General features: G+C 45.2%; 1 protein-coding gene across 32 annotated transcripts in view; it reads right to left on the reverse strand.

Moving 5' to 3' along the window:
• The window catches only part of clasp1a (cytoplasmic linker associated protein 1a), a 991,009-nt gene that overhangs the window by 812,213 nt on the left and 160,106 nt on the right, over positions 1 to 18,690 (reverse strand). For all 32 annotated transcript variants that reach the window (XR_007935484.1, XM_051930265.1, XM_051930261.1 and 29 more), the window contains 5 exons: positions 6,258 to 6,407; positions 3,203 to 3,279; positions 2,489 to 2,581; positions 1,369 to 1,514; positions 500 to 635 (listed from right to left, as the gene is read on the reverse strand). Coding sequence is in view for 31 of the 32 variants with exons in the window: in XM_051930265.1 (XP_051786225.1) it covers positions 500 to 635; positions 1,369 to 1,514; positions 2,489 to 2,581; positions 3,203 to 3,279; positions 6,258 to 6,407 (602 nt within the window). In the remaining variant the exon portion in view is untranslated. The remainder of the gene's footprint in view (positions 1 to 499; positions 636 to 1,368; positions 1,515 to 2,488; positions 2,582 to 3,202; positions 3,280 to 6,257; positions 6,408 to 18,690) is intronic.

Here is an 18,690-nt window from a genome sequence, read left to right on the forward strand (position 1 = left end):
AGCTCTGAAAGTCCGTTTACATCTCAAATGATATTCAAGTCATTGTCGATGTTTAACAGTAAAGCAGACCTGCCAGTTCTAGTCATGCCAATAGAATAAAGCAACATAGTATGGTAGGTTAAGATGATCTGCCTTCTCCCACTAAACTGTAAGTCCAAGTTCTCAGATACACACAGCAATAACACCACAATCCAAATTAAACAAGACATCCTGACCAATAACACCATCGACATTTGATTATAATATTAATAATTCTTTGCATTTATATAGCGCTTTTCTCACTACTCAAAGCGCTCAGCAATTGCAGGTTAAGGGTCCAACAGAGCAGAGTCCCTATTGGCATTTATGGGATTCGAACCAACAACCTTCTGATTGCCAGTGCAGATCTCTAGCCTCAGAGCTTTGTGGCAAACACCATCAAAAATCATCGCTATTCATTACACAGAATCGACCCCCAATGACCCCACCACAAGACCTCATAACTCATGTCTGTACTTACACGTATAATCAACCGTATAGCAGCAACGCCAGAGGTGGCCATGACTTTGGCACTATTTGGGACAAGATTAAGGAGAGTTGGCATGATTGTTTCCGCACCATGGTCAAATCTATTCCCTAAAACTGATGAAAGGTGCCTGAAATAATAAAAAAAAAAAATCTCATTAACAAGGGTATTCTTCCAATGAAAAGCTGCAATTGATGATTTGGATAAACATTTTTTCATTTAAATAATACTAATAATTTCTATATAAAGTGATAAGATGTGCATCAGCCTGGCATCTGAGCCTCTGCTAAGATGTAATGCCATCCAGTGTCCACCAGAGGGCAGGAATGTGCTATGAACAAAAGGCAAATGGCCTTCATTAGACAGTAATAATAAAAATAATACATTTATTTATATATTATCCGTGCGTCATGCCGTTTAAAACAGTGCTGGTATGTCTGATAAAGAAAGGCAACAAGAAGCACAAAGTAAGAATGAAGAGGTTCACAAATGCATGATGTCATCGAAACCCGTGGACTTACCGTTAAGTTTTTCGCTATGCTAGTTCATTGTACAGCGATTTTGTAAATACTGCATATGATACAGCACACCACCTGGACCCAAGTTTTATTTCCTACAGTTTTGTCTGTGCTCATAAGTATGTTCTCCTTGTGCTCTTGTAGTTAAACACCTTGTCAAGACCAGCAGGACAAAGCCAGTGATGAGCAGGCAGGCACTGCACAAGCAGCAGCTTAAACTTCACTGAGGTAAGCTGCACGGCCAAAAGTATGTGGGCGCCCCTCAAATGATTAAGTCTCTTTGAAAGATTAGCACTTGACATCCAAATTCAACTTCTTAGCAATAATAAAGAACACTTAACTCACCCCAGAGTGATGCAGGCTTCCCGAACTACTTGTGACCGGAGGTCTTTAGCAGACAATTTAAAAGCCCCATCTAAAAGTCGCAGTTGTTGTAAGAAGCCTTCATAATCTGCTGCACCAGCAATTAGCAGAGAGCGCACTTTCTTCAGCTGCAAATCAATCAGGATACCAAACAGGGTTAGTTTAACACAGGAAAAGCAAATATGCATAAAAAAAGAAGCAAAGTCCATTCATTTCTTTATTTTTATTGATCACTCTTTGTGTCTCCGAGTCCTACAATGACACGAAACAAAACAGCCCAGGAACGAGTCGAGAAGGCAGAAATTCAAAACAAGTTCCTAAAGAACTAAAGCCACCGCATGAGAAGAACGTTCAACAGCAGGCGACTCTAAGAGAATTTTAGAATGAAATTGCATTCATTTCCAGAAATGTGCATGACAATAAAACAGTTATAACCATAAAAAAATGAGTTTATATATATAAATATACATATACATACTGGCATCCCGACCTCTCTGGTGGCATTCCTGGTCTGTTCACTTGGTCACAAAATACTGGTATGGATTTATTTATTATGCTTCTCTATCTATCTATCTATCTATCTATCTATCTATCTATCTATCTATCTATCTATCTATCTATCTATCTATCTATCTATCTATCTATCTATCTATCATATAGTGCCTTTCACTCTACTTATCTATCTATTATATAGCGCCTTTCACTCTATCTATCTATCTATCTATCTATCTATCTATCTATCTATCTATCTATCTATCTATCTATCTATCTATCTATCTATCTATCTATTATATAGTGCCTTTCCTATTTCCATATATCTATCTATCTATCTACATATTGCATATTTGAACTTATAATGTATTTCTGTCTAGCTCCATTTATTGGTCCCCAGCAGATTAATGGATTAACTTTACTAAATCCCAAGTGCCGTGTGATCTTTTCAGGCCCAGCGCTCCATTAACGTGTTCATTTACGTGTTCGCTTCCCAGTTCCTCCCTGTGTAGATAGTGCTTTGAGTACTGAGAAAAGCGCTATATAAATGTAATGAATTATTTATTATTATTATTTATCTCCGAGTTCAGAGCTCTGCTGCCGTACGTACCGCCAGGACTCTTTGCTCCCAGTCGTGCTTGTCGTCTGACAGGATTTCTCTGATCTTGTTCATGGAGTCCTCGAGCTCCCTGTACGAGTAGATCTGAAACACACAGAACGTCCCCATCAAATGCCGTTTCGCTCAAGTGGCGTAGGACAGACGGCCGGACACACACAGTCGGCTCTACGTTAGTTTTATTTCTATGTAACGCTCTTCACTGAGGGCCGACACACAGAGCGCTGTGATGAGCTTTCAGGTGAATTGCAGTTGCAGACATTTTTGAATTACACAGCGAGTGCATAAAGACACCAAGGTAGCACTTTCTGTCCATTGATCACTTGCTGAACTCCAATCAGTTTGACGACAGTGGAGTGGAAAATAAAAACCCAGTCAGCAGCGTCAATGGGGAAAATAAACCTCTGGGGGCTCCAGTGTCAATCCTGGGAGTTTCTACAACTCCTCTCACAATGTCTGAGGCGTGAGGTGCTACAACAATGAAGAAACAGTTTAATGTTGGAGCTTTGAAAGATAAAGGGTGAGAAAAGAAAACACAAGAATTGAAATGTGTACAGACAGTGAATTCAAGTATTCAGAAATACACCACATCATTTTTTATCCATGCTAACATCACAAAGCTCCAAACATACTGAGCTGAATCAACAGGACCTCAAGTCAGTGCCGCCCGCCCCGTGTGAGATGAGTCGATTGGTTCAGAAGGCCTACCTGCACCGCTGGCACATCGTCAAAGGCCTTAATGAAGTCCTCTTCGTCTACTGCGCCGGCAGCAGCTCCTTCTTTTCCTGCAGTAGAAACGCACAATCAGCCCTCTAAATCAGCTTTATCTTATATTGCGCCTTTTATAGTGAACACAATTCCAAGAGAGCTCACTCACAAGTACGACTGCCGCCATGGTAAGTTCCCTACGATGTAAACATAAATCCGGCTGAAAAGGGAGACTTCCCTTAAACCCGACTTCTGCAAAGCCATTTGAGGCCTGGTGATTCATCACAGACATCCGACCCTCACCACAAATCTCAGTTTTTGAGTCCTTGGGCCTTGTCTTTTTTTTTTTTTTTTTTATTTTATTGGGATTATTTCCTTTGTTATTTTTTTATTGTTTGTTTGGCGGTGTTGCCATGAAGTCATTTAGCATTTGCTGCTTTTCTTCTTTCACTTCATTGTTGGCAACGACATCATCTGCACCATAATGCATGACGTCACAATTGCCAACGCTGTTAACCTCCTCAGCGCTCACCCCAAGTGTCTACGTCATTACGGTTAAGCCCGAGTCAAACTCTGGCCCTACAGGGTCCATCCATCCATCCATCATCTTCTGCTTATCCGAAGTCGGGTCGCAGGGGCAGCAGCTTGAGCAGAGATGCCCAGACTTCCCTCTCCCCGGCCACTTCTTCTAGCTCTTCCGGGAGAATCCCGAGGCGTTCCCAGGCCAGCCGGGAGACATAGTCCCTCCAGCGTGTCCTGGGTCTTCCCCGGGACCTCCTCCCGGTTGGACGTACCCGGAACACCTCACCAGGGAGGCGTCCAGGAGGCATCCTGATCAGATGCCCGAGCCACCTCATCTGACTCCTACAGGGTTAAACCTGAAAAAGTCTCGGGACAGCACTCTACTGCCATCTAGTGGCTAAAATAACAGTATGCTTCAGAAGATCGCAAGCTATTTTGATGTGTTTTGCCACTCGAATGTAACTCATCAATATTCATGAGTGGGGGCGGAGACTTCAATGACATGTAAATGAGAAGCTACAAACGGAAACCTGCGCCATTTTGTAAATCGAGTGATAGTGACGACAATGTGAACAAGTCATCAGACGTTGACACGGACGGAGAAACTGATGCACATGGCATGGCCAAACTGCCGGAATCTGACTGGTGAATTCTGCCACCTGAATGTTCACCGTGGTGCCAATTGGGCGGCAAAAAGGTGAAGAACAAGAAAGACATTAGCCCCTCTACGCTCTGTTCACAATGCAGCAACTGTCAATGTTCGTGTTGGGGAAAAAGGTGGAAGTCACTAAGCTTTGAGCCGAGGTAACCCACAATGACACAAGGGGCGCATCAATCACGCAGATCGGGCTCTGACATTCTACCCTCTGAGACAGATGGCACCCAGTGCCATTACCTGACTGGGACACCTCCATAATGGAAGGACAGGGGAAGAGGACTCATGAAGGGCGTTTTCTCCCCCAAACTGCTGTTTGGCAGCCCCCCTGAGGTCTAACAGCCCCTCCGAGTCCAACAGGACTATCTGGGATTTGGTATTGGTTGGATCAGCCCTGTTGGTTTCCAGGGATGCCACCAGGGGGAACTGCAGAGCCCTTCTTTGGGCTTCAGCCACACCTGGGAGTAATTCAGGGTCTCCCTAAAAGGTGCCAGCTACCTCACTAAAGGGAGCCTGAATCGAGTGGAGGTGGGTGAAGTTTGCCAATGAGGTGTGGGGAAGGAAGGGGGCTGCGAGGCTCTGGAAGATAGGGACAGTGGTATTACATTACTGGTGACTGTGGGTATCAGACCTCGGAGACTGCTCTGGATTCCTGTCCCTAAATAAAGGGGCTTTTATTGGACAGAACTGGTGTCTCTGCCTGTTTGTGTCGGGCCGGGGTGGCAGGTGTGCCCCTGGTTACCACACCTCTCATGTGCAAACTGCAGAAAAAATACATTTTAAGAGAGCAAAGTAACCCACTTCAACTGTCCCGACTGTAACGTGTGGCCATGCATTGGTGACGGTCTCAAGACATGTCACACGAAGGACGTGGGCACTCAACCCCACAGGATGTGCGTGGAGAGGTCTGACGCCTCTGACCGATCTAACAGGGCTTCAGAGGATCTGCCAAGGAAGTGATGGAGCTCAGCGGGCCAAATCCAGGGGTGCAAAGCTTGTAGAGAATCACCCAAGAAGACCTGAACTTGGAATTGCTGCTTCAGCAAAGTAATGAGTTAAGGATCTGAATACTTACAAGAATGAGAGCTTTCGGCTTTTGTCTTTTTAATAAAATTGGAAACCTTTCTGAAAACATGTTTTCATTTTGTCATCTGGGCTTAGTGAGCATAGACTAATGGGCAAAAATGGCCAACATATCCAGTTAAAATGAAATCCACGACACAATAAAGTGTGCAGAAAGCGGAGGGGTCTCAATACTTGACGAATGCACTGTTAATGTGCCCCAGATATGGTGAGCTGTGCCACAGCGGACGCCCGTCTTTTACCAAACGTGACATGTCAGACAGATGAGTCGCTTTTTCTTCGTTCCTTGTGACTGCAGGGTATGCATTTGTACTTGTTGCTGGATGCTCATTGGTTGTCACACAAAGGCCCGCCTCCAATGACGAGTCACAGAGCAGACTGGCGGAGCGGCTGGGAACATCAAACCACATGACTGGCAGTCATGGCAGAGCGCAGGATGTGCCCTCCGAGTCACCGAGACTACATGAGGGACACGACTGAAGACTGCAGGACAGGCGTGAGGAGTCGGGGACATTAGATTCACTCTTACCGATGACACCTCATATGACGGCTGGTGCGTTGACTAAGAGCACAAGGCCAACACTTTTAGGGAATAAAGTCTAAGAAACCATTACTGGCTGAACAGAGGAGGAGAAGAAAATGAAAACTCCTCCCGCTGACCTCTTAGATTATAAAATGCATCGAGCAATCAAACAATAATGAAAAGAAATCAACAAAAGAAACTTTTTACACACACGGCACATCAATGCAGACTCCTCCACCAACAGAAATCCAAAAAAACAACAAGCGTCCCACCTCCTGATTTTGTGGCAACTGAAGACCCCGGGCGGCGCGTCGTCCCAGCGCTGCCCGTTTTCCTTCCACTTGGGGGCGCTTTCGAGGATGAAGAGCTGGAAGATGACGGTCTGTTCCCATCAATGGAGTCTTCATCGTCAAACGTTTTATCTAAAAAAAGAAATAAAAACAGAAGGCGCCGTGAAGTTTCTGTAAACTCGTATGGAAGAGAAGACCTGAAACTGAAGCACATCTTTTTGTTTTCTAAGAATCCTGTGTGTTTGAGCAAAAGGAAACAAACGCAACTTTACGCTGGACATGAAAAGGACGACTGAAGAGAGACGTTCAGAACGCGTCCATTTTGATAAAGTAAACCACTCAATGGCCAAAAGTCTGTGGACACAAGTAGAACACACAAATGCCACACGGGCACAGGATGTCAACCTGGGAGACGCGACACTGATGGGCAGAGAGCCCCGCCGTGCTGCCAGCTGGAATTAATAAAACAATCTGTGCCCTGAGCGTCACGTTAAAACATAAAGTGCAGAGACTTACTGGAATAAACACAGAAAGGTGCATTTAATGGAACAGACAACCCATTGCTGTAAATCTCTACATACTGTATGTAAATGTTAACGTCTGCCAAGCATTTACACGCAAACAGCTTTAATCCAAAGATCACAACCTGATGCGGTCTAGAAATGCAAAAATAAGAGAGCGCAACTGCAGCCCGCAATACCTATGAGGTAACACCCCAATAACGCGAAACGACCCAACTTCACATGACACCCTAATATTATGAAACAAGCTAACATCACGTAAAAACGACCCAACATCACAAAACAACTCAATATCTGGAAACGACCAAACACCACGTAAAGTACCAACAGCACAAAATGCCCCAACTTCACATAACGCCCCAACATCATGTAACACCCTAATATCAGAAAATGCCCAAAACATCACAAGACACTCCAGGATCACAAAACAACCCAACAACACGTAACGTACCAACATCACGTAACACCCCAACATCATGTAACACCCCAATATCACATAACACCCCAATATCACAAAACACCCCAACATCATGTAACACCCCAATATCACGGAACACCCCAACATCACATAACACCCCAACATCACATAACACCCCAACATCACGTAACACCCCAATATCACATAACACCCCAATATCACGTAACACCCCAATATCACGTAACACCCCAACATCTAGTAACACCCCAAAATCATGTAACACTCCAATATCATGTAACACCCCAACATCACGGAACACCCCAATATCACGTAACACCCCAACATCATGTAACACCCCAACATCACGTAACACCCTAATATCAGAAAATGTCCAAAACATCACAAAACGCTCCAGGATCACAAAACAACCCAACAACACGTAACGTACTAAGAAAGAAGAAGAAACATTATTAACTGTAATGATTATAAGCAGTTACCTTACAAATACCGAGGACTGTATTTTGTATTAATCATCCTGCAGAGAGTTATATGATTTTTACTTCTATATGATTTGTTCTTCATTTAGGTAGAAAAAGAATTAAGCTTGTGCACAGAATTATGTAATTATCTTCCATTCTTTTATGAGCAAATGCTGACCTCTTGATACTAACAGAACATCCTGTGATATCATAAATCAATGTGATCGTTTTCTTAATTCTTGCTTAAAAATATAAAAAAAACAGTTCACTTATGAATTCATAAATAAGGATTAATAATCTAACCAAACAAATATAATCTAATGAAGATATTAAAACAATAAGAAAGTAATCTCTTTATAACTAATGTAATGAACTATAAGAAACTGCTTAAATTGGTCTTGTGCGTGTATAATGAGAAGGGCGTATTCCATAGGAATGTGAGTGCCTGGTGGCTCTTTATTTTTGGGATACTCCTGCATGTAATAAATCAGGATGTAACCGTAACTTACAGCAATCTAGGTATGACCTCAAAATGAACTGTCATGTTCTTCTCTCTTAGGTTAATGAATAAGCTAGGTTATATAAGAGAGGATTTTCTTTTCTTTTAGAGAGATTGTCTGTTCTGACCAGCCAGTGGCACTGAGCTATAGGGGGTTCCAGTCTCTTCGCAGGCCGGGGGGGGGGGGGGGGGGGGGGGAATTTTGGGTGGGGGGGGGGAGGTTGCTTTAACTCACCAAGAATAAAGAAATTGCTTTTTATTTTAAATTGGTGTTTTTGCATCCCGTTGTTTTCGACTTCTGTGAACGCACCAACAGCACAAAATCCCCCAACTTCACATAACACCTCAACAACACAAAATGCTTAAGGATCACAAAACAACCCAACAACACATAACACACCAACATTATGTAACACCCCAACATCATGTAATGAACCAACAGCACAAAATGACCCAACTTCCTAATATCCCTAACCCTAACCCTAACATCCTAATATCATGAAATGCCCAAAACATCACAAAACACTCCAGGATCACAAGGCAACCCAATAACAAGTAACACCTCAGGAAACAACCTAACATCACAAAATGCCCCAACTTCACATAACACCCCAACATCATGAAACAACTGAATATCACGAAATGCTCCAACAACACAAAATGCTCCAGGATCACAAAACAACCCAACAACACGTAATGTACCAACCTCAGGAAACGACCCCACAACACGTAATGAACCAACAGCACAAAATGCCCCGACTTCACATAACTCCCCGACATCATGAAAAAAATAAATATCACGAAATGCCCAACATCAGGAAACGGCCCACCATCACGTAAGACCCCAATATCAGGAAACAAGCCAACATCACAGAGAGCCCGTCACCACCATGTTTGAGATTAGCGCCGTGTGACGATTATCTGACTCAAAGGGCGCTTTGTGACCGACGTCAAAGGTACTGTGGGCTGCAGTTAGATCACCTCACCTGCTGGCCACTTTACTGGTGGGCAGAAAAGTTTCTTGTAAATAAAGTACGGCCCCCACAAGTCCCCCAGGACATGCTACACACGTGTTCAGAATTCATCAACAAGTGTAAGTTCTTACATTTGGGTGGGGAGTTTCTCAAATGTCCACATGTGGTCCCAGACCACCAAAACCATTACTCTAAACCAAAGAGCTATTACCCCTCTAATTAATAATCAGACACTGTGTCCAGTAATGAAGGGTCCCGATGAGTCGGAGGCTATCCGGACAGATTTGGGTGTGAGGTGAGAAGCCACCCTGGACGGGGTGCCAGTCACTTCTTCCTGTTGTGCTGTTTTTGTCCGTTGTTTCGACAGATCAATAGCCGCCATCACGTAATCAGGATGATCAGCTGCCCACCCCTCAGCTGCTCCGGGGCCTTTCAGACCCTTCGGGGTTTACATCGGCCCCCTTCTCTTGCTCGACAGCCGGAATCTGCTGAAATGTGAAAATCAGTAAAGGACGTGAACGTGCAGCCCAGACAGGACAGACGAGCGATCGATCGATGGCTTTGAATTATTCACAAGACCCTAACACCCCGAGAAGGCCGAGAGGTGGTGGGTGTTGATGTGCACATAGCATGCAGTATTAATGACTTCGGCTCGTGGCGCACAAGCACACCACATACAGTATTCATGAAGACCCTCTCCGCACATCTCACTACAACCTTTCCCTTCTTACCGTAGATTCCTCTTTTCTTACTTCGGGGTCTGCCTGGCGCCCCTCTCTCAGATGATGGTGAACATTCCAAATTGTGAGGCAGTGCAGATTTGGTGTCATTCAAATTCCCCCGAGAAATACCAAAAACATGCCAGCCTATGACTCTCATGCCACCGACAGCCAGCGGGCCCTGAGGACTCCCCAGCCTACAGGCGCCACGCTGAACTTCACGCGTCCCCCCACGAGCCCACGTGCCGTGTGCTTACAGGTGCAGATCTTCTTGCATACCAGTTTCCTCAACATTCCTTCACGCTTTTCTTTCGGGGGTCCGATCAGCGATCCCTCATGTCTCCTCAGTTCCAGCAGCTTTGAGATCCAAGCGTCCTGCGCGGTGCGTTGACACAAATGGCCTCTAATTTACAGAGGTGGAGTCCAGAGGTTCAGCGATGATAGCAAAGTGATGCTCTTTACAGGGTGATTTAATGGGGAGAGCGCGAGGGGAGGGCGAGAGGCAACGCCGCCAATAAAGCCCCGTCACATTACGCTGGCCAGCCTCGCTGTGGGGGTTTGCTCAATCGCTCCCACGGGACCGCCTGGACTGAACAGGCCTGTGCAGCTGTCATCCGCTGTCCAAGGCCTACACTGTAGATGTTGTCATCATGAATCACTATGGGACTGGGACTCATTTAAAAAACATGAGTAACACTGAGAAAGAAAAAATAAATAAATACTCGGGATGCCCATTGCCAATACCCGCCTGGCATTTAGGGAGAGGAGGAAGCTGAATGTGCATCCCCCCCCCCACAATTTTTACTCTTAATACGGCTGAGATTACACTTCTGTCATTCCGGGAATAACATTTAAAACGATCTGTCACAGGGTACCCCCCTCACCAGTCAAATTACCTAAACTGTGTGCGCTTTGTACACGCGTCTAACGGCAGAAAAGAAGGACCAGGCGGGCAGTGACTGGGCAATAAACCGAGCTGCTAAACACTCCGCCACCGTGTCACCAACCTGCACTGAGAGGAGTCACGACGTTGGAGACCTCAGGAAATCACCTGCACCTCAACATCAATACAACAAAAAATGGAGACACCAAGGAGCCTCTGTGCCAACTCAACAGGAGCTGCGGGCATCAGAGGTAACCAGCAAAAAAAAACCGGCACCTCAAGGTGGATACCTGGCAGTACAGAGGAGAGGAGAACAGAGGGGAACGGAGTCAGTAGTGGAGACCCACGGGTTCTGAAAGGTGCCAGTCACCCAGCACACCCAGAAGGCATCACCAAAAATAGACCCAACATGCTGGAAAACCTCTGGGGGCAGCACAAGTGGCTTTGGTATCTATCTATCCAACTATCTAGCTATCATATAGTGCCTTTCATATCTATCTATCTATCTATCTATGCTTTTTATGATTACTATATAGTGCCTTTCATATCTCTCTATCTATCATATAGTGCCTTTCACTATCTATCTATCTATCTATCTATCTATCTATCTATCTATCTATCTATCTATCTATCTATCTATTATATAGAGCCTTTCACTATCTATCTATCTATCTATCTATCTATCTATCTATCTATCTATCTATCATATAGTGCCTTTCATATCTATCTATCTATCTATCTATCTATCTATCTATCTATCTATCTATCTATCTATCTATTATATAGAGCCTTTCACTATCTATCTATCTATCTATCTATCTATCTATCTATCTATCTATCTATCTATCTATCATACAGTGCCTTTCATATCTATCTATCTATCTATCTATCATATAGTGCCTTTCACTCTATCTAATTATGCTTTCTATAATTACTATATAGTGCCTTTCACTATCACATAGTGCCTTTCACTCTAATTATGCTTTTTATAATTACTATATAATGCCTTTCATGTATATCTATCTATCTATCTATCTATCTATGCTTTTTATAATTACTATATAGTGCCTTTCATATCTATCTATCATATAGTGCCTTTCACTATCTATCTATCTATCTATCTATCTATCTATCTATCTAACATATAGTGCCTTTCACTATCTATCTATCTATTATATAGTGCCTTACATCTGTCTATCTACCTATCTCAATTTATTGCTTGTTGATTCATTATTGAAGCCGCTAAATCAGAGTGGCAGAGTCCAGGGCCTGTCCCACCAACTTGTGGTGCCAAGGCAGGACTCATCCTTGGCCGGGGCGCCAGCTGTTTGTTGCACTCATTCCAATGATGGTCACAATCGGACTGATGGCTTGTTGAGACTACACAAGTGCCATTACATAAATGCTTACACGGCAGCTCCTTTTTAAAAATTCCTTTCCTGATCGTCACTGGCAGGTTAGTGGGCTTGTTTAGGGTGACTCAGTTGTTCATAGGTTGGACTGGAACAGCGCAGTAAGTATGACTTTTAAAAAGGAGTCGGGTTACAGTTACTCGTCTTCATCAAGTTCCCTTTCTTTAAATTCTTGAAGCAATGTGGACAGCAACAGACACAGAAGTGGTGACAGATGAAACGTCATCGGCTAAATCACCCATCCATCAATCGAAGACCCAACCTCAAGACAAGTAAAGCCTTTCTTCAGGCAATTCATCATGCAAAGGCTGATAATGCAATTAAAGGAGGCCCAGTAAAGCGAGGGCGGCTTGGTGGCACGGTGGTAGCGCTGCTGTCTTGCAGTACGGAGACCAGGGTTTGTGTCCCACGTCATGTTCTCCCCGTGTCTATGTGAGTTTCTTACAGGTGATGCGGTTTCCATTGGTGATGCTAAACTGGCCCCAGTGTGTTTACCCTGTGATGGACTGGCGCCCTGTCCAGGGTTTGCTCCTGCCTTGCGCCCAGTGCTAGCTGGGATAGGCTCCACACTCCTCCACCCCACACCGATGGTCTGGATTAAGTGGGTTAAAAATGACAAGACAGTAAGGCAATGGTGTTTCACAAAATCAGGCCACAACGTAGAGAATTTGCACCTTTGTTCTTTTTCCATAAATCGATTTTTCAGTTCTGGTTTTACTTAAGCACCTTGAGCAAGAGAAAGGCACTATAGAAATAAAATGTATTATTATTATTTGAATCACTTGGTTTGAGGTGTGACTAGCTGAGGTGTGCTACAGCGCAGACAGTGCAAGGTGGGGCACCAGCCAGCAGGTGGCGCTAGTCCATAATACCATACCAACGTAAGGCAGGCCAGCGCCCAGGAGGGGGTGCCAGTCCAGAGCAATGCACAGGGGCAGCGGGTAACCACCTGACCTGAAAAGTTCCAGGATCGGCCACATCCAGATGGGAATGTGAAGTGAAATGAAGCCAAAAGGCAGAAGGAGGAGAGGACGCCACGCTGGATCTGAGCAGCAAGCGCTCCTCGGCGGGCAGTTTGTGTGGCACTTCACTGCTGCCCACACGCAGACGTCTCCGAAGCATTATGCAAATCAAACATATTTAAACATGAGACACAACAGCAACGCCGTCTAGCTGCTCATATGTCTCGACAGGCTGCTCCAACTTGTCCTCTTTTTCAAACAGATGGTTGAAGCCTCAGCTTGTCGCGCCAACACCAAATTATCAGGTCAGCTTATTTCATTCAACTGTAAACCCGAAATGACGGGGCTCATGTTTTAGGATCCCCTTAATTAAAGTTGCCCGTTCTGCTTTCTCTTTTTCTCATACTGAACGTTATTGGCTCTGCCAGCTTGTTAAGCAGTCTGTCACCTGTCCATCCATCATGGCCTTAACACTCATCGAGCTCGCTATCTGCTCGCGCGGCAATTACCTGGTAAACTGCTGACAACACGTCCCTTCTCTATAGCATCGCTTCGATGTGTGCCACCATTCTCCATGATGAGTTGTTAAGATGCCAGCCCCAGGTGCCAGGGGAGCGCTGTTAAGGGATGCGATGTGTGACCCACCATCATTAAATCCCGCCATGACGCAAATCCTACTAATCCATTTTAACCTTTGCAACATGTCGCTCTCCTCCATTTCTGATTTTCTGCGTGTCGTCTTCTACTACGCTTTACGAGACGAACCTTGATAAAAATAAAAGGTTCATTTTCACAAAAGGCTACGCAAGCCCCAAAGCTCAAGGAGATGCCTGAGAAGGGCAAGGCAGACACAGCGAACGCATCCCGAAACAGAATCCAAAAGTCGGTTCAAAACATAACAATAAGCAGAGTCCCAAAACGAAATCCAAAGAGAAAGCTGAAAAAACAAACCGAAAAATTCAGAAAACACGAGCAACAGCTGAGGAACTCAGCGAGCCGCATGGAACTATGGGAGGTCCTCCCTTAAATGGGGTGAAGGGGCCGTTCCTAGGTGTGATTGGCAGGTGGCCCTGCCCCTAGGTTACAACATAGGCCCCGCCCCTTTCCCAACACACACACATGCACAGTAAAATGTACAAAAGAAACATCCATCCATCCATTATTCACCCGCTATATCTTCACTACAGGGTCATGGGGGTCTGCTGGAGCCAATCCCAGCTAGCACAGGGTGCAAGGCAGGAAACAAACCCCGGGCAGGGCGCCAGCCCACCGCAGCAAAAGAAACTTCAATACAAATAAATGATACAAAATTAAACAAAATCGATAAGAAACACAACTGTGAACAATGCTGGCTGAAAAATAACAATATAAAGCTACTTTAATAGTCATAACCTGTATATCTTTTTCCATACAATCAACTGTAAACCTACTTTTGCTTCTGTCCTCTGCTAGACTCAGGTTGGCATCTCACGCCACCTTCCAGGAACAGACCAGCTTTATAGGGCTGAGACTGGAAGGGGCGGGGTTTTCTCAGGGCAGTGGGGCGGAGTTTCATTAGGACAGTGGGGTGGAGTCAGTTAACTTCTTGGGCTTTTTATCCTTGGCTGCGGAGGAGACAGCGTTAGCCTTCAGCGCCACCTCTCATCACGCAGTGGTACTGCTTACCTCGTTAGAGCCAGGAAGGTGGTCTCCAGATGCACATGAACGATTCTTTATATACAGTGCATCCGGAAAGTATTCCAAGCACATCACTCTTTCCACATTTTGTTATCTTACAGCCTTATTCCATAATGGATTAAATTCATTTTTTTCCTCAGAATTCTACACACAACATCCCATAATGACAATGTGAAAAAAGTTTACTTGAGATTTTTGCAAATTTATTAAAAATAAAAAAACTGAGAAAGCACGTGTACATAAGTATTCACAGCCTTTGCCATGAAGCTCAGAATTGAGCTCAGGTGCATCCTGTTTCCCCTGATCATCCTTGAGATGTTTCTGCAGCTTCATTGGAGTCCACCTGTGGTAAATTCAGTTGACTGGACATGATTTGGAAAGGCACACACCTGTCTATAGAAGGTCCCACAGTTGATAGTTCATGTCAGAGCACAAACCAAGCATGAAGTCAAAGGAATTGTCTGTAGACCTCCGAGACAGGATTGTCTCGAGGCACAAATCTGGGGAAGGTTACAGAAAAATTTCTGCTGCTTTGAAGGTCCCAATGAGCACAGTGGCCTCCATCATCCGTAAGTGGAAGAAGTTCGAACCACCAGGACTCTTCCTAGAGCTGGCCGGCCATCTAAACTGAGTGATCGGGGGAGAAGGGCCTTAGTCAGGGAGGTGACCAAGAACCTGATGGTCACTCTGTCAGAGCTCCAGAGGTCCTCTGTGGAGAGAGGAGAACCTTCCAGAAGGACAGCCATCTCTGCAGCAATCCACCAATCAGGCCTGTATGGTAGAGTGGCCAGACGGAAGCCACTCATTAGTAAAAGGCACATGGGATTTCTCAGTTTTTTAATTTTTAATAAATTTGCAAAAACATCAAGTAAACTTTTTTCACATTGTCATTATGGGATGTTGTGTGTAGAATTCTGAGGAAAAAAATTCATTTAATCCATTTTGGAATAAGGCTGTAAGATAACAAAATGTGGAAAAAGTGATGAAGCGCTGGGAATACTTTCCGGATGCACTGTATATAAAGAATCGTGCATGTGCATCTGGAGACCACCTTCTTGGCTCTAACGAGGTAAGCAGTACCACCGCGTGATGAGAGGTGGCGCTGAAGGCTAACGCTGTCTCCTCCGCAGCCAAGGATAAAAAGCCCAAGAAGTTAACTGACCCCGCCCCACTGTCCTAATGAAGCTCCGCCCCACTGCCCTGAGAAAACCCCGCCCCTTCCAGTCTCAGCCCTATAAAGCTGGTCTGTTCCCGGGAGGTGGTGTGAGATGCCAACCTGAGTCTAGCAGAGGTCAGAGCTCCTACTGACTTATTCAACTCCTGAAGCCATAGCTTGTACTTTCTGTTTGAGGTGTTATCGGCTAACTTTTTTTGCTGAAACTAAATGGGGCACCCAGGGTGGCACCCCAACATTTGTTTGGCTCTCTGAGGTCACCTCTTCCAATACACACACACACACACACACACACACTTTTCATTTCTTCCTTTGAGCTTCTGTAAACTTTTAAATTCCCCTTGGGGACAAACAAAGGCCATCTATTCCAATGTAATTTGTTAAAATATGTGATCTCCTAAAAGTTCGTGAATGGATGTATAAACCGATCATCTGAGTTTTGTCAGTCTGCAGTACTTTGGGTTGACCTACCGTGAAAGGCACTATATGTAAATAAACCAAAGTAACTGTCACCTGCAGTGACAATCATGGCCATTAGGAAAGACGCAATATTTAAAAATAAAACAACAAAGTGACGTGGAATATTCATGAGCAATGGGAAACAATGGGAAAGAAGTCAACTGAAGTGAAGTGGGTCTTTAAACTACAAAGCGCTTGCTAGAACAATACGCCAGCCAGACAGACAGAAGTGAAGTGAAGTGAAGTGGACCAGGCCTGCTGTACATCCGGGCCTTCTCCTGACTTGGACACCATGTGGCGTTTTGGTTATGGCTTTGGACTTCAGACCCTGAGGCTGAGAGTTTCAATCTCACCACCGACAGACACTGTGTGACCCTGAACAAGTCACTTCACCTTCTTGTGCTTTAATCGGAAAAACCAAAGAAATCGGGCCGATGGCATCTCTCAAATACCACAAGTCCGCAAGTCGTCCTCGATGAAGGCCACAGGCAGTTAAGTTAACAATAAAAAGGGGACCAGAGACTTTCAGTTGTTGGTACAATTCTCATGATTTCCACTAGATGGCAGCATGGGACTGCAGCTGCAGGTCTTACTGCCATGAGGCAGGCGAGGATTTTCTTTCCCAATTAACTAAAACACATCGGTCTCCCGAGACCCCCAATTGGATTAAGTGGGTTTTGAGAATGAAACGAGATCGAGACATGGGTTCTAATGTGATATACACGAGTTCATAACAGCAACCCACAACATTACACGCCAAGAGGAACTGCAAATTAAAATGGCAGCTTTAAAAAAAAGGGATTGCTGGCCGGCAGACTCCTGGCTGCCTGTCCGTCAAACTGAGAATATTTACAAATGTCAGCTTTTTTACTACAGTTAACCCCCTCAGCCGACTTTTACTTTTACTTCTGCTGAGGGTCCGGGTGTCAAAGCGCTAAGGTGGCACGTACTCAGACCTTTAGTTCAGCACTTTGTAGAAGCCCCTTTGCCAGCAATTCCAGCTTTGAGTCTCCCTGGCTAAGTCTCTACAAGCTTTGCACACCTGGATTGGGGCAACTGATCTCATTCTTCCTGGCAGAACCCCTCAAGCTTTGTTAGGCTGGATGGGAAGTGTCTGCCATTTTCAGATCTCTCCACAGTCTGGACTTTGGCTGGGCCACTCAAGGACAGTCCCCCCTCCCCGCCCAGCTTTGCCTTGGCAGTATGCTTCGGGTCACTGAACTGTCGCCCAAGTCTGAGGTGGGGCACGCTCGCAGGTTTTCTTCAGGGACCTCTCTGTATTTGGCTGCATTTGTCCTTCGCTCAGTTCTAACCTGGCCTGTCTCCCTGTCCTCGTAGTGTGATGCTGCTACCGCCATGCTTCACCACAGGGACCGTATTAGGTAGGTGACGAGCAGAGGTGGTGCTTGGAGTTCTGCCCAAAACGTTCACTTTTTGTCTCATGGTACCCGAAAAATCTTTGTTTCCTCAGCTCTCCATGTCTTTTAAACTGTCTGACTGATGGAGTGCTAGTGAGATGGGTGTCCCTCAGCAGAGGACCACCGGGTGAGTTCTTGACCACGTTCACAGTTCTTCAGAACACTCAATGGACATATTGCTTTCATTCTGTAATCCTTATGTGAAACAGGGCCCACCTCAGTCAGAATGCCAGCCCAAAGCAGATGATCCAGTGGACACATGGAATGAGCCGGCTGGTTACAAGCACACCTCCTTTAGAGATGTGCCCCCCCCCCCCCAGTCACATGTGAGTTCAGTGCCTGTCAGGAATGGGGGAGCCGTCCACTGCGGCAAGCAGAGCGCCATTAATGACAACGCGCCAGACGCTCCGCTCTTAAAGCCCGCCGCACTGTCACTCAGAGTCAGCAGCAGGAGAGCACACGACATTCTCCAATGTGACAGCGCAAATTACGGTCAGCGGAGAAGAAGTCCGCCTGGAGACAACATGAGGTGGTGCTGGAAAAGCCAGACAAAGAAGCTCGATGCGAGTGGTCCACGGTAGGGGCGCCGGTGTAATGTGTATAACAACTGAGACTAAGGCTGCGGCCACACGACTGCGTTTGGCATTTTCAAACAAAAACGATTTCTGCCCCCACTATTGTCTCTGCATCGTTCACAAAAGTATCTCCGGCCACACTAAAACAACTGAAAATGCAAATGACACAGTGGTCTGCCTATAGTGTGGGCATGTGTACGTTGACGGAAAGTGTCCTCCTTGAAGGGACTGCAGGACCACCAGCC

The sequence above is a fragment of the Erpetoichthys calabaricus genome, chromosome 8 (genome assembly GCF_900747795.2).
Source record: "Erpetoichthys calabaricus chromosome 8, fErpCal1.3, whole genome shotgun sequence".
NCBI lineage: Eukaryota > Metazoa > Chordata > Cladistia > Polypteriformes > Polypteridae > Erpetoichthys > Erpetoichthys calabaricus.